The following is a 16,255-nucleotide window of genomic DNA, read 5'->3' on the forward strand; positions in this document are numbered from 1 at the left end:
ATTTTGTATTTAATGCTGCCCTTTATAATATAGGAGATGTGGTTACTGCATCTACATTATACAGTGGTTATTTTGAGTATTTTGATCTCTTTCTCATGTTTCCACCTGTCCTAGGGCTGGAACACTTGCCTCCCACAGCCATTTACTGTCTCTTTTGTTTGTTAACAGTTCTTGAATTCCTTCACCAACTCGACCCCTGTTTTCCTCTACAACATTGGATACAGCTGATCTTGCCTAAGAAGGTTGTCATGATAACATACGTTACAAAGACTGATGTGAAATACAGATAGTCCTTGATTTATGACCATAGTTGGGTCTGGAATTTTGGCCATAAATCAGGATGGTCATGTGACCTGATTTGATTATAGAACTGCTTTTGCGATGATCATAAAATGAGTCACCACGGTCCTTAAGCAAACCACTTAATTATTAAATGAATACAGCATATCCAATTGGTGTTTTTTGCTGTTTTTTTGCTGAAAACTGGCAAAAAACATCAAAAATTGCAATAACATGACCACAGAAAGCTGCAACCAGTCATAAATGTGAGTCAGTTGCAACCGGTCATGTGACCGTGGGAGACCAGGGTGACATTTTACAATGGTCAGGAAAACTTTGCAGGCCATAAAAAACCCTTTCCAAAGTAACTCCAAACAATCATTTAGCAACTCGTCATGAAGCGAGGACTACCTGTGCCCTCAAGACGTAAGATTTAAGTAAATTATTCATCAATCCCACTACATCCATAATGTGGATAAAATTGCAATAGACACACTGGCTAAAGTTGACAACATGAAACCATTTTTGCCTAATTTTAACTCCAAGCTTTCATCTTATGTGTCACTGAACTTTAAACCCTTTAAAAATGATTGAAATGCCCATTTTGAACTTGAAACAGGGCATCTTGCACTCAAAACAATTATTCTAAACTTGATGTAGGGCATTTCAATTTCAAAAACATTTAAATTCAAAACTTTTGCATATCTCTACCAATTCAGCTTAAAAATAAGACCCTATACTGGCAAATACAACACTACAGTCTGCAATTGTTATTTTTAAAAAGGTATAGTATGTTAAGAAAGTACAGAAAGAGAAGATGACATAGAACAGGGGTGTCAAACTCAAGGCCCATGGGACGGATCTGGCCCATGATGTGACCGGATCCGGCCCGCGGGGCTATCCTGGAAAATGTAAGGGGCCTGCCTGCGTTGCTTCGATCCGGTCTACACCCATTGGCTCAGCCTGGTCTACTCGCGTTGCTTTGGCCCGATCTACCCAATGCAAAAAGGAAACATCGGGCCAGCGTGGCTTCGGCCTGGTCTACCCAATGCAAAGAGAAAACATGCCAGAGTTTGGGGAGTGGCGTCAAACTGGCCACGCTCACCCAGTCAGCCACGCCCGCCTGGCCCCCAAGGTCAACCACAGCCCTGATGCGGCCCTCAATGAAATTGAGTTTGACACCCCTGACATAGAGAGACTAAGAAAACGGACGTCCTAACAATACAGAATCTTGTTGGTCAACCAGCAGCCTGTTAATGGCTCATAATTGTAAAGATCTTCTGTATTATGGCACTCTAAAACATCATCTTAAAGAGAGCTTTCATGCCTCATATATCATAAAGAATACTATCCTTGTAACTTAATTCAAACAACTGCTTTGTAGTTTATCTGGGATAGCTGAAAGCCTCTTTAGGATGATGTTGGGGGAATGATGCTGCAACACTTTCCACAGATACTACTAGTTTTCCCCACCTTTGCCATCACCAAAGGTAAAAAAAAAGAGTTGCCAATTCTACAGTTGTCATTTTACAACCATGACAAAGTAATACAGTGTTATTTCACTTACCTGCCAAGGCCTTTTCATAATTCTTTCCCATAGATATGAAGTTCCGGAGGCTGGGATTAAATTGTTCCATGATTGTCTATAAGAAAACAAAAGACATTAGCAATCTAAATGTGAAGGCCATTTGTGTTTTTCTATTCCTTCTATACAACATGTAGAAATACACAAGAGTTTAACCCACTATCCCATGAATTCTTAGAAAAAGAATCCTCCCATATGCACATACACAGGCAATACAAACGTAAATCACTGATGAGCAGAGGGCTGGACTAGAAGACCTCCAAGGTCCTTTCCAGCTCTATTCTGATTGATTGATATTTTTTAAGATAATAATGTATTCTAAGAACTTATTCTATGATTTAACTATATAACTACATGCAATATGAATTCCAGGCCCTGCAACTTTCTTGTATGACTATTCAGTTTGCCAAGAATGAAAAATATGAAACCGAAACAACTTTGAAGAACAATTAGCTATGAGATATATACGATGAAATATGTAAATACAACATGGCTAAATAAGTTAATTGATTTGGTCAGATGCCATCTTACATATATTTCTACAAAGATATTTTTCTCAGATTTTACAACACTAATATAAACATTATACTTCAACCCCCAATTAAACATAGGGGCTTGATAGGCTATTTATTTATTTGTTTGTTTGTTTGTTTGTTTGTTTGTTTGTTTGTTTGTTTGTCTTATATAGCCACCAATTTGGACATAGGCAGTTTATATTCAAAAACCAATAAAAATAACACTCAGTGTGTGAAAAGTGTAAACATTAAATGGGGAAGTACTTAAATACAGTTTCAACCCTCTCTCATCTCTCATCTCTCCATGGGGATCACAAAACACCCTGGTCCCTAGCTCCTTGAAAAACCAAGCTCTTGATGTCTTTCTGAAGCAGTGTTCTTAAGAAATGAAGCAGCAACAGAGAAGCCCTCACTGCATAATTCTTCAAAAATGCATTATTCAGTTGAAGGGAGCTGGAACATGCCTACCAAGGCAGACCTCATAGGACTAGCAATCCCACAAATGAGCTCCACTCTGATGTCCTTCTGGAAAACTATAAAGACCTGGCTTTTTGGTAGGGTCTTTCAAGATTGAGACCTGTATCAACCGCTAACCAAGTGCTCCATTACCAAAGTAACAACCCAACCTCCCACCAGAGGAGCTGTGTCAGAACATTATTCAGACAATTACAAGCAAAATGAAGCAACCCAGAGTAGCGGAAAAAGGAAACAGATTCTCTATCCAACATCTTTCAACAAAATGGATGGATACCCATGTGGTTTTATCAAAAGGTGCCTGACCACTCGATTTACCATAGCATCATCAACACAAGCTATGCAAAGGGCAATACTGCCATACATTATAAACATATCAGAAACAACCAACAGACCATTACAACCACATAGTATCAGACCAACCAAAGCCCTTCAAAACATCTTAAATAAACCATAATAAGAAGAAAAGAATAAACCAACAAGGAAAAGCAGAAGTCATTTACAACATATAGTTGTAGTGGAACAGGGGTGGGTTCCACTTACCTTTACTACTGGTTCGCAACGGGAGCATGCATGCACATGCACGCTTATACGCATGCGCAGATTGCCCATGATGACATCAGGACGGGTGGGCGGAGCCTCCCACCAGTTTTACTATTGGTTCTACAGAACCAGACCGAACCAGGAGCAACCCACCACTGATATAGTGTAATGATTATGATAGCCGCAATGTAGGCTAGACAGGCAGAAAACTAGCAGAGCGCATCCATGAACACCAACTAGCAGTCAAAAAGACACAATGAAAACTCTTAAAAATTACAGACTCAATCACCATTTCAACTGGGAAAGTGTGAGCATCGTAGATCAAGCCAAATGCCAAAAAATGCTAGGGAATTTCTAGTTGCTTGGCATTCAGACAAATCAGCCATCAATAGAGCCATAGAGATAAACCACATTTATACACCATTCCAGAGAGACAATAAAAAAGCTAAAAAGGAAATAATGGTGAACTATTTAATTCCTCCGGTTGCTATAAAATAACCGTTAGCGAGTTTACGAGAATTAAAGATCTTTTTTAAAGAAGGTTATTTAACTGAGAAGTAACCTCTAGTTTATCACAGCTATAAACAACCTGAATGAAGGCAATTGGCTCAAATAGATAGGTTCTAGCAAATGTTTGCAAGGCAAATCAGAAACAGTTCTGATAACAAAACATGAACTCCTCCTTTGTTTGAAAGCTTTCCCAATTGCTTTGCAAAGGTTTCCCAGATTTTTGTATTCTTCTAAAAAATTAACTACCAAAACAGACATTTTAAAATATAAAACTGTGTTATGTTGAAATTAAAGTGGAAGGAAAAAAATGACATAGATGCATAGACAGAATACTGTAGCATATTGAAACAAATAAAAGTATAAATTATTAGCATGAATAGTTTCATATCATAAATCACAGTAAATATATAAAATTTATTTTAAGCTAAGAAAAGGCCAGCATGCCACCATAGTAAAATAAAATAAACAAGAAATGAATGGAAGCAAGGAATCATCTGGCCCCTTCCAGTCAGGATTTATGCCTGATTATGGAACAGAAACAGCATTGGCTGATCAATGATCTCTGGCAAGTGCAGAATGGATACAGTGCAACTATTCTTGCTTTCCTTGACCTCTCAGCAGCCTTCAGTAGCATTGACCATGGTATTTTTGGGGAATACCTGTGAGTGACAAAGATGCCGTGGTATCTTTTTGGGGCTGGATGACAAAGTCTTGCACTGATTTGGCTCCTTTCTCCAAGGCAGGTTCTAATTAGTATTGATACAGAGTGAGGTCCAGTGAGGTCCAGGATGGGGGACAATGGACTTTGGCTGAACCCTGGTAAGATTGAGTGGCTTCGTATGCATGGAGTCAGGAACCAAGGGTTTGACATCTTTAGTTTTGGATAGGGTCCCACCACCCCAGACAGACTCAGTGCACAATTTCTTCTTGACTCACGACTCCCGCTTGATGAGCAAGTGGCGGTCGTGGCTAGGAGATCTTTCTGCAACTTTGTGTTGGGCGCCAGTTGTGCCTCTTCCTGGATTGGGCGTCTATGAACTCAGTCCACTCAAGGCCTAGTCATCTCATGTTGGGACTATCGCAACAGCTCTACATGGGGCTACCCCAGTGGTGGTATTCAAATAATTTAACAACCGGTTCTCTGCCCTAATGATTTCTTCCAACAACCAGTTCACCAAACTGCTCAGAAAGTTAACAACCAGTTCTCACGAAATGGTGTGAACTGGCTGAATCCCACCACTGGGTACCCTAAAGAGGATTTCAAAGCTACAGCTGGTGCAGAATGCAGTCACGAGGACAATTCTTGTGGCCCTTAGGATGGTCCATGTTACACCGCTATTCCACAAGCTGCACTAGTTGCCAGTTTACTTCTGGGTTGAATTCAAGGTGATTGATATCATCTTTAAAGCTCTTCATGGCACAGGTCCAGACTATCTGAGAAACTGTTTCTCAGTGGGATTGGCTTGTCCCACCCACTCCAGCAGAAAGGAGCATGCTGCAAACCCCATCAGTCAAGGAGTTTTGCCTGGTGAGGTCCAGAAGAGCCTTTCCTGCCTCTTGGAACATCATGTCCCCCAAGGTGAGATCCGCACCCACACTTTTGGCCTTCTGAAAGGGGCTGAAGTTCTGGCTCTGTCAATTGGCTTGAGGTGCCAATGGGGGATACATCATCCTGAAGTGGTTAATGGACTAAAATAACCTCCCCCCCGGTGTGCATCTTGCTCCCTTCCTCCCCATCTTCATCAATTTTAAATTATTTTAATATTGCTATTTAGAGTTTTATTTTTTTTTTATTTGGTTATAATATTGTAAGCTGCCTAGAGTCACCTTGAGGGGAGATGGGAAGCAAATAAATCAAATCAATGCAAATAAATAAGGGGCAGAGAGCCAAGAGTTGGGGAAAAAAAGAGTGGCAATCTATTCACACACCCTGTCCACGTCACTGAAACCTCAAAGAATCCAGAATAACCAGACAAGTATTGCTAAAATTAAACATTTGCTGACAGGAGAAAAACCAACTGCCATCAGGATGGATTTCTGTTGGTGTAATCTGCTACCTGAGCCATACCTTTATTTCAGCTTTTCTCATTTGAGTCATCTGATAGGAAGTTCCAAATGAAGAATCACTGGTTGTCAGCAAACTGGATATTAAAGGTCCAATTTCCTATAGCCCACATTTTCTTGTCAGTGGGGCAGTAGTGGCTGAGATACTTAAAAATTTTGACTGGGATAAAAGTTGCTGTTTTTATCCCACCCAAAATCCGTACTTTGATTCTAATCCATCCTGGATAAATCTAAGCTCATCTTATTGAGGATCTCAATTTTGTAGTAACCATGTACATCTATAACATTGCACCTCTACACACAGCCCCAGTATGGATGGTTAATTATCACTTTTATAGTCAAAAAATGGAAGATCAAAAGCTTTTTATATAAATACTGTGGCAGCTGACAAAGAGTATATGATTGTGTGTATAGACAGAGAGTGGCAGAGAATCAAGTCTAAACTTATCTGGGCTCTGCCGAGACCAAATTTAAAATATTTTGAGTGATTAACAGGTTTTCTTGTTTAAAAAAGCCTCACGCGCACGGGAAAATAGGAGGAGGAAGGTTTTGTTGGATATGTTCACCGCCTTGAGTTATTTGTAAAATTAATAAAGATGGGATACAAATAACTAACTAAATAAAAAAAATATGTGCCCACACATATGGGAAGAGGAGGATAGCCAGGCGCAGAATAAGGAAGGGTTCACTTACCTCCAGTTACTGAACTATGTTCTTAAACCTTTTTTCTCCATAATCACTGAAAAGAAAGGCTCTTTTGTTCACTGTGTGAAACAAGCTGTGAGCAAGTCCTCCTGCCTACTGTAGCTCCACAGTCCCCAAAGTCATTCAATCACTTTGTCATTATGGCACCTTACAAATGAGACAAGGAATTTGCTAACTGAGCTTGGTAGGAATCACAACTATTTCTGTTTCTTTCAGGCCCAGAAGCTAATCCTTGAATGCCACCATGCACTATGGCAAACCAGAGTCAGATAATAAGGGGGTTGAGGGAAAGAGGCTGGTAACAGAACAAGAAGTTCAGCACAGAATCCATGGTATTTTTTAAAAAATGATCATCATCATTAAAAGCCTGTCACAGCTCTAGTAGTGGGGTCTTTAGCATAGCACCCATGGGTGCCATGACAGCAGCGGCGGTGGCCAACTGAAGCTGAGTCCCTTCAGAGTCAGACCTTCCAGAATGAATTTTAAAGGCCATTTGCATTTGGCTTAAAGCCCTCTTTCTCAATTATATGCAAACAAGCATTCATAGGAAAGAATGGTTTCTTTTGTCTACCCACATTCTTTCCTCTTCTCATATATCCCAGCCTGGTGGGGGGTTTTCCCCCCCTCCTCACAGCTTTGGCCATGTTCCTTCACCTCACTCAGCTTCCTTGCTTGCTTGTCCTTCCCACATTTAGATGGACATCAAAGCCTTCCTAGGTAAAAACTCCAACCCTAAAGAGGAAAGCATTATAGCTTAGGGAAATCTCAGAAAAAGAGGGAGGAACATTTCTTTCTGTGGGGATTAGAGATTTTTTCCTTTTATTTTAGGGCGAACAGAGACTAGCAGAGAAGTCCTACATAGATATGTTTAGAATTAAATTTCCATTATTTTAATAGGCAGCTTCCTGCCTTATTTCTGTACTGCATTTATATGGCCACCCATCTCATTTAAGTGACACAAGAGAACACAGCCCTAGGGCCTTTTCCCATGCACCTCTAACCATGGCACATGTCCTGGCAACATCTTGATGAAACGTGTAGAGGGAAACGAGATTCTCTGGCCAGTGGATGAAATCCTAGGCTCATCAGCTTTCATTCCACAAAATTAGTTTGGTTTATAATTTAGTTTTAGCTTAGTTTTTAGTTTAGTCTTTTTAGTTTAGTTGTATTGGCTTGAAATAGAAAGCTTGGCATGTGGACTTCCAACCTAATTTATGCCTTTTAATTAGGCAACTTACTTATCTTTGATAGCTAGGCAGTCATTTTATGATTCGTTCTTAATTTCTCTCATTTGCAAATGTATGTAGATAAAAAAGGTAAAGGTTCCCCTCGCACATATGTGCTAGTCGTTCCCGACTCTAGGGGGTGGTACTCATCTCCGTTTCAAAGCTGAAGAGCCAACGCTGCTCGAAGACGTCTCCGTGGTCATGTGGCCGGCATGACTAAATGCCAAAGGCGCACAGAACGCTGTTACCTTCTCACCAAAGGTGGTCCCTATTTTACTACTTGCATTTTTTTTATGTGCTTGGGACAAATAACAGGAGCTCACCCCATTACGCGGCGCTAGAGATTCAAACCGCTGAACTGCTGACCTTTTGATCGACAAGCTCAGCATCTTAGCCACTGAGCCACCACATCCCTTGCAAATGTATATAAAAGCCCAGAAAAGCTGATGATACTTAACAAAGCCCACCTCAACTTTATTTATTTTCTACTATTTTCCCTACAACAAATGTGGGAGAAACAAACTCTGTTTTCAAACTTTTTAAACTTTTTTTTCAAACTTTCAAGTCTATTCTCCCTCAGTGCCAAAGCATCTTCAAAAATAAACTCAATTCTGACCTAAATTCATTTTTAATACCTTTCTAAAGGTTCAAAGGGTTTGCTAATTGATTGGCCATTTAGCTAGTTCTTTATGATCTCCCCCCCACCCCCTTCTCTTCCCTACAGCTAAAATGCTGTCTCAGAGGATTACGGAACCACCATCCAGATTGTTAAAGGAGGGTGAATACATGAATTAATTCAGTAGGAAAATAAATGTTACAAGGATTTCTGCTACTTGATGGAAAAAAATGATATTTCAAAGCTGGAAGTAGGACTGTAACAATTCTGAATACATTTACGAGAGATTCCCCCTCCCACCCCACCCCCCCCAATTAGACAGACATACTTTTGCTGATAACTTCTCCATAGTGTAGAAATGGGAGGTGCCAGTCTGGGTATTCCTTGCTCTAGCTCTATGTCCTGAGCTGAAAACTTCTGAAGATCCGCCTCCCTGGTGACGTCTCTTCAGTTTTTTTCAGCTCAGCACAGCTCATGGCTGCAACTTTTAGCTCCTGAGCTTTGAGCAAGCCAAAATAGTGATAATTTTTCCCTGGACTTTCTTTCTTTTACTTTATTTTCTTTCCTTTGGTTTCTGATTCTGTTTTCTTCATCAGACTTCAGTTTTACTGGATTTCCAAGGTACTGAGCAAAGGGGCGCTCTCCGGTCTCTGGATCGAGCGTGGGGGGGGTGCCTGTTGTTCTCCCCCAACTTCCCCTAGCTTGTGGGCGGCTGTGAGGGGCTAGCCGGCTGGCTTTCGCCCCGGTCCCTCCAGGTCCTCTTCAGAAGCCTCTCAGGCTTCCCAAACAGCCGCGGGAGCCGCGCGCGCCATTTTCGCTTGCCGCGGCCTCCCTTTGATCACCGCTCGTCAGCTGGGAGGCGGAGCGGCGTTTTTCTTACTTTCTTTGCCTGCTGAAGCTCATGGCAGCCTTGCAAGCCGGAATCTGGCTGGGGGCTGGCAATTGAAACTCTGCTCGATTGAAGTGGCTTTACCTGGGGGATTTGTGCATGGCGCCAGGGCCTCGCTGCGCCTTTAATGTAATGGCGGCTTGTAAGTCGCGGCGGCCTTCGTCCCCGCGCATTCTTGGCGCTACTTAGTCCAGGCGGCCTTGATCCCGGGCAACCTTTGGGCACAGCGCTGCTGTTTTTCTGCTTGTGAGGCAGAGGAGATTGTGGATTTCTGCCCAGAGTAATTTTTATCTGCGGGTTTGCTGGCCGGCCTGACCTGATATTGCTCCTACCCTTCAGAGAGGGCCTTTATTTAAACTGTGGCAGTTGAAGAGCGGCCATTTTGTAACCGGGAGCCATTTTGTTTTTCATTCAAGGCCTGGATTTATTTATTTGTTTATTTATTTTTCTCTCTCTTTTGTTATCTATTTGCAGAGTCTTTGGATTTTGGTTTCCTGTGATTCCCAACTGACTTAATATCATGGGGGATGTTGACAGGCAATCTTCCTTCTCTGCTGAGGGCTCCTGGTCTCCACCACCTAACAGGGGCAGGGCTTCTAGGCCTCGAACTGCCAGCATTGCTGCAGCTAACAAAATTAAGGCCAAGGCTAGAGCTCGCCCTGGGCGTTCCAAGGCTGAGGAGAAGACAGCTCAAGTTAGACAACGTGCCTTGGACAGACAATTTGCAAGGGCCGCTGCCATTAATACGGCTGCTGACACCCCTCAAGCCACTGTGGCTGCGCTTCAGACATCACAGACTGTGGAAGATTCTGTTCCTCAGACTGTCCATTCTCCCTCCTTGGCTGGGCCATCCAGGGCTTGGTCTCCAGAGATACAGGCCGAGTCCCTTCAGCTTCCGGGGACTTCTGGGACCAACAAACGCCCTGAAGCCACCTATACCCCCACTGCGGCTGGCCTTTGTCAGGATGAAGGGGGGGAGCTGGATGTTCAGAACTCCATGAAGTCCTGGGTGGAGCAGGCAATTAGGCAGGGCATTGCAGAAGGGATGCAGCTTCAGTCACAGATGTTTGCCCAAATGTATGCCCTTAGACCTGAGGTGGAGTCCCAGGGTTTTATTGCCCCTTCCGACGATTTCCATGGGCAGGTTTCCCCTTCTTCCTCTGACCTAGTTGACTATGCAGAAGACTGTCTGGAGGAGGGAGAGATTTCAGATGGGGATCAGATGCAGCCACCCAGGCCCGCTTTCAAGGGCTTATTTAACCCCGCCCTTTTGAAGCCACTTCTGACTAAGGCCAGGGCCACTGCTCGATTGGGCCCTGACCCAGCACTCTCTGGTACCTCGGGTACTGGAGAGCAGGATGATTATCTTTTCACAGAGCAGTCGGTGGAGGCAGATACTATTCCTATTCCGGGAATGTTTCTGGATATGATCCGTAGACAGTGGGCGGCCCCAGCTCTACCCTCCAGGGCTTCAGGGCTGGACAACCAGTTGTTTACGGTGGATGCGGACTTGCTTGCCTTGTTGGAGGTTCCAAGGGTGGATACTCCGGTAGCGGCTCTCACCTCTTCTTCTGTTTTACCACCTGATGCAGAGGACGCCTTAAAGGCAGAAGATAGGCGAGAGGAGACGGCACTTCGTCGCGCGCACCAGGAGGATGCCTGGGCTGTAAGAGCTTCTTCGGCAGCATCCTTTCTCACCAGAGCGTCGGTCAGATGGCTCCGCCAGCTACAAGGACATTTGGCACCAGATGATGTTCGGGCCCACCAGGACCTTTCTAAGATTTTAGCTGCGGCCGAGTACACAGCGGATGCCACCTTAGCCGCTGCCAGGTTCTCCGCCAAGGCCATGGCTTCGGCAGTCACCGCTAGACGTATGCTTTGGCTACGTCACTGGAGAATGGACGGAAAGAATAAGTGGAAGTTGGCTTCAGCTCCCTTTGAAGGGGGGTTTCTTTTTGGTCGAGCCTTAGATCCCCTACTCATAGAAACAAGGGATAAGAGGAAGGTCCTCCCGTCCCAGAGCAGACGATTGGATTTCCGCTCCTCCCCTTACTATAGGCGGCCCTCCTTCCGTCAGGGGGGGGGCCGGGCCAAGCTTTCCCCGTCAGCAACGGCCCTTTCACTTCTCTAGACCTACCTACCAGGCAGATAGATCAGCCTTTCCCCGGGGTCGCCAGCAGGCATCCAACAAGCCCTTCAGGGGCTCTGGGGGCAGAGGGGCCAGGAGATCTAAGTGACTGTCCGTCTTTGGACCCTCTTGGAGGCAGGCTCGGCCTGTTTGCGGACCGCTGGGACGAATTAACAACAGACAATTGGGTGAGGGAGACAGTAAGAGCAGGGCTCTCCCTCGAATTCCTTTCACCTCCTCCGAGGCGTTTCCTTCTCTGCCCCGTTTCTGGAGACCCGTCCAGGCGGGGACTCATGGAATCGGCTATCCAGCATTTGCTGGATATTCGGGCCATTCAGCCAGTTCCATTGGGGCAGAGGGGGTGCGGGTTCTATTCCATCCTATTTGTCATCCCAAAGGCCTCGGGGGGGTGGAGGGCAATTCTAAATTTAAAAGGTCTGAACGAGTTCCTCGTTTACCGGAGGTTCAAAATGCACTCCCTGCATTCCATCTTGGCGGGAATCAGGGAGGGAGACTTTTTAGCCTCCATCGATTTGACCGAAGCATACCTCCACATCCCAATTCGGCCGGAGCATCGTCAATACCTGAGGTTTTGCTATTCAGGCCGTCACTACCAATACCTTGCCCTGCCGTTCAGGCTGGCTTCCGCCCCCCGGACGTTTACCAAGGTTCTTTCTGTCTTGGCGGCGTATCTCAGGTCTCTTCCCATCAGGATTCAATGCTATCTCGACGACCTGCTCCTACAAGCGTCCTCCCAGCGGCGAGCGGAACAGGACTTGGCCACTACAATCCAGGTATTGAGGGACCATGGGTTCTCGGTGAATCTGGCAAAGTGTCATCTGGTACCTTCCACAAGGTTAGTTCACCTAGGAGCCCTGATAGATACGCAAGCGGGACAGGTTTTCCTGTCCCTGGACAGACAGGACAGCATAAGGGCACTGATTCATTTCCTTCAGGGGTCCCAGACAGTTCGAGTAGAACAACTATCCCACTTGCTGGGGAAAATGATATCTTGTCTGAACATTGTTCCCTGGGCCAGGTTCCATGCAAGACCACTACAGTGGTTCTTGCTCCCCTTTCAGAAGGCAGGAACGAGCTCGTCCAAGATCAGAGTTCAAGTGCCGCCACGGGTTCTGCGTTCCCTGACCTGGTGGACGTCAGAGGCCATCCAGAAGGGGTGTTACTTCAGGGAGCCCCGCAGGGTGGTGGTAACGTCAGATGCCAGCCTCCTGGGCTGGGGGGGTCATTGCGGATCCCAGGTGGCCCAGGGCCGCTGGTCACACCTCGAAATGTCTCACCAGATCAATTGGCTGGAACTCCGAGCTGCCCATCTGTCTCTCCAGACCTTTCTTCCACAGGTGAGGGGGCAGCATGTGCTCCTTCTCACGGACAACACAACAACGAAAGCCCATATCAACAGGCAAGGGGGGACTCGTTCCCGGCCTCTCATGCGAGAGGCAGAGGCCCTTTGCCGTTGGGCAGAGACTCACCTTTTGTCCCTGACAGAGGACCACATCGCCGGGACGGACAACGTCGAGGCCGACTGGCTGAGCCGAGCCACTGTGGACCCCTCGGAGTGGAGACTCCATCCCGGCCTCTTTGCGGAGATAGTCGACCGGTTCAGTCGCCCGGTAGTGGACCTCTTCGCCTCTCCAGCGAACTCACAACTTCCTCTGTTCTTCTCCCGGTTTCCAGCCCTGGGAGTGGCGGGGGTGGACGCTCTGCGGACTCCGTGGCCCAGGGGCCTCCTATACGCCTTTCCCCCCCTACCCCTGATTCCTGCCGTCATTCGAAAGTTGTTGTTGGAGGGGGCGGAGATGGTGTTAGTGGCCCCGCACTGGCCCAGGCGGCCTTGGTTCGCCGACCTCGTCGACCTGTCGGTCGCCAGGCCCTGGCGGATTCCCCCGGACAGAGTCGCCCTCAGCCAGGGTCCAGTGCAGCACCCGAACCCGCAGAGACTACAGTTAGCCGTGTGGAGGTTGAGCGGGGGCTCTTGAGAAGGGAGAACTTTCCGGCCAGGGTCATCAGGACGATGCAGGCGGCCAGGCGGCCCTCCACCACGCGTATTTACGAGGCCACGTGGAATAGGTTTGCGGTGTGGTGTGCCTCTAGACATTTGAGCCCAACTTCAGCATCTGTGGTGGAGGTGATCGAGTTCCTACAGGACGGGTTGGACATGGGACTTTCCACTAACACCCTACGGCGCCAGGTGGCTGCGCTAGGCACTGTCTTGACACTTGGGAAGTGGGGTTCCCTCGCTAACCATCCAAGGGTGAAAATCTTTCTGCGTGGGGCGGCTAATTTAAAACCACCGCCTATTCACCGTTATCCCACTTGGGACCTCGCTAAGGTCCTGCAGGCATTAACAAAGGCTCCTTTCGAACCATTGAGGGAGGCTAGTCTCCGTCTCCTATCGTGTAAGGTAGCCTTCCTTGTGGCCATCACGTCTGCCCGACGGATCTCGGAGTTGGCGGCTTTATCGGTGCGGAAAGACCTGTGTATTTTTCACCCCAACAGGGTGGTTCTGCGGCTGGACCCTGCCTTCCTTCCTAAGGTCAACTCCTTGTTTCACCGAGCACAGGAGTTGGTCCTGCCAGACTTCTGCCCTCGGCCTCGGCACGCCTTGGAGCAGACCTGGCACACCTTGGATGTGAGGAGGGCCCTCCGTATTTACATTTTTAGAACCTCTTCTTTCCGAAAGACGGAGGCTCTTTTTGTCTCTTTTCAGCCGTCGACTCTTGGCCACAGGGTGACCTCTTCCACGGTGGGGCGCTGGCTTAGGACGTGCATCTCATCTGCATATGAACTTCAGGCTCTACCGGTTCCTCAAGGGATAACGGCCCACTCCACCCGCAGCGCTGCCACAACTGCGGCCTGGTCTACTCAGGCGTCAGTGGAGGACATCTGTAGGGCGGCCACATGGACTACTCCCACTCCCTTCATTCGTCACTATAGACTTGACTCCTTCGCTTCGGCGGAAGCAGCATTTGGGAGGAGAGTACTGCAGCGGGTTCATGAAGATCCGGGGTCGTCGGCCCAGGACAGTTCCCACCCTTAGGGCTGGCCAGTCTTTGGTATATCCCAGACTGGCACCTCCCATTTCTACACTATGGAGAAGGGACGTTGGTCTTACCGTGATACGTTCCTTCTCGTAGTGTGAAATGGGAGGTGCCAGCCCCACCCTGTCTGTGGCTGCCTGGTCCGGCTCCCCTGGTGGAGCATGTTGTTTCTTTCTTTCAGACTACGTACCATTTGACTGGGCTGTGTACCATTCGCTTTGGCTTCGCTGGCAAAAACTGAAGAGACGTCACCAGGGAGGCGGATCTTCAGAAGTTTTCAGCTCAGGACATAGAGCTAGAGCAAGGAATACCCAGACTGGCACCTCCCATTTCACACTACGAGAAGGAACGTATCACGGTAAGACCAACGTCCCATTTCTTAGGACCTGAATCGAAATTAAGGTTGATCTAGCCTGGTAGCTATAACAAAAACAAATAAGAAGAATATATTCAAGAATTTATTTAAAGTGCTACTATTTATATTAGCACTTTATTTTAAATGATTGTGTATCAATCATTGATACAAATGATTGTGTATCAAATAGCCACCCATTCACAAATTATGAACTCATAATTCATAATAAAGCAGTACATTAAGATCCCTATAAAAAGATTTATATTTTAGAAAAGATTATTTCTAGATGCATACTAATAAAACAACCTTACCAACACAAAGAATCATATAGAACCAAGTAGTTTAAAAACTCTCAATTATAAAAGTTAAAATTTTAAAATTTTAAAATAATACAAATATTTATGAGTAGGTAAATATCAAATCCACCATTAAATTTCATTGAATCAGAAGCATTGCAAAGAGAATATTATAAAATAGAGCTCTTGAAGATGTTTCTGATATCACCAAGGAAACATACTAATAAGGGGAACAACATTGTAATTGCTTCTGTTCTCAATGCCAAATAACAATTTGCTTTCCTAATATGTTGGATTCTCATGTTAATTGGGAATTTGGGAAATTCAGTCCAATCCAATTTCAGAGCATGGGTTGAAGAAGACTAATCTTCAAGCTGTGCTTGTAGGAGATGACAAGGCTGAACCCGGAGAAGGGGTCAAACGTACCATCAGTCTTGAGCAGGGCGGATAAAAATCGATGTTTTTTTAAAATTGATTTTTAAAATTTAAATCGGATTTCTTTTCATTTAAATCGGGTTTTTTTTTAATTTTTATCAAATGTATTTTAATAAAATGCTTTTGGAGTAAAAAATCTATCTAAAGATAGTTTTCTATTTAAGATACATTAATAATTTCGTTTATTCAGCATAAAATGGAGCTCAGTTATGTAGCATGAGGCTGTATATTCTGCAATATTGGGACTGTCGGTGAGTCAACAGCAGTTCAGAGGAGGAGCTGCTGCAGGACAGAGATGACAGTTGCTCTTTAAAAATTATGATTGAAATCGAGTTGATTTAAATCAAGCCTTTTTACTAGTGATTTAAATCAAATCCACCCTGGTCTTGAATCACTTCACGCCCATAAGAGATCTAAGGCCAGCCCATCTTGAATTCCATTGACTCTTATCTACTGCCAATTTGTTTTGACTGTTAATAGTTCAGATTCTTGTAGAGAGCATTAGCATACAATAAACCTATATTCATTTGAAATATTCTGATTTCCCTGGCACTTGACACTATCCACATGAAAAGA

At 45.3% G+C, this 16,255-nt stretch overlaps 1 protein-coding gene across 1 annotated transcript in view; it reads right to left on the reverse strand.

The window, feature by feature from the left end:
* Window positions 1-16,255, reverse strand: part of BAIAP2 (BAR/IMD domain containing adaptor protein 2) — a 183,160-nt gene that overhangs the window by 127,663 nt on the left and 39,242 nt on the right. Inside the window, exon 2 of the mRNA XM_034412786.3 lies at window positions 1,847-1,922. Within this exon, the coding sequence (XP_034268677.2) occupies window positions 1,847-1,922 (76 nt within the window). The remainder of the gene's footprint in view (window positions 1-1,846; window positions 1,923-16,255) is intronic.

This window comes from Pantherophis guttatus, chromosome 2 (genome assembly GCF_059756535.1).
Source record: "Pantherophis guttatus breed Tessera chromosome 2, ASM5975653v1, whole genome shotgun sequence".
Classification (NCBI taxonomy): Eukaryota; Metazoa; Chordata; class Lepidosauria; order Squamata; family Colubridae; genus Pantherophis; species Pantherophis guttatus.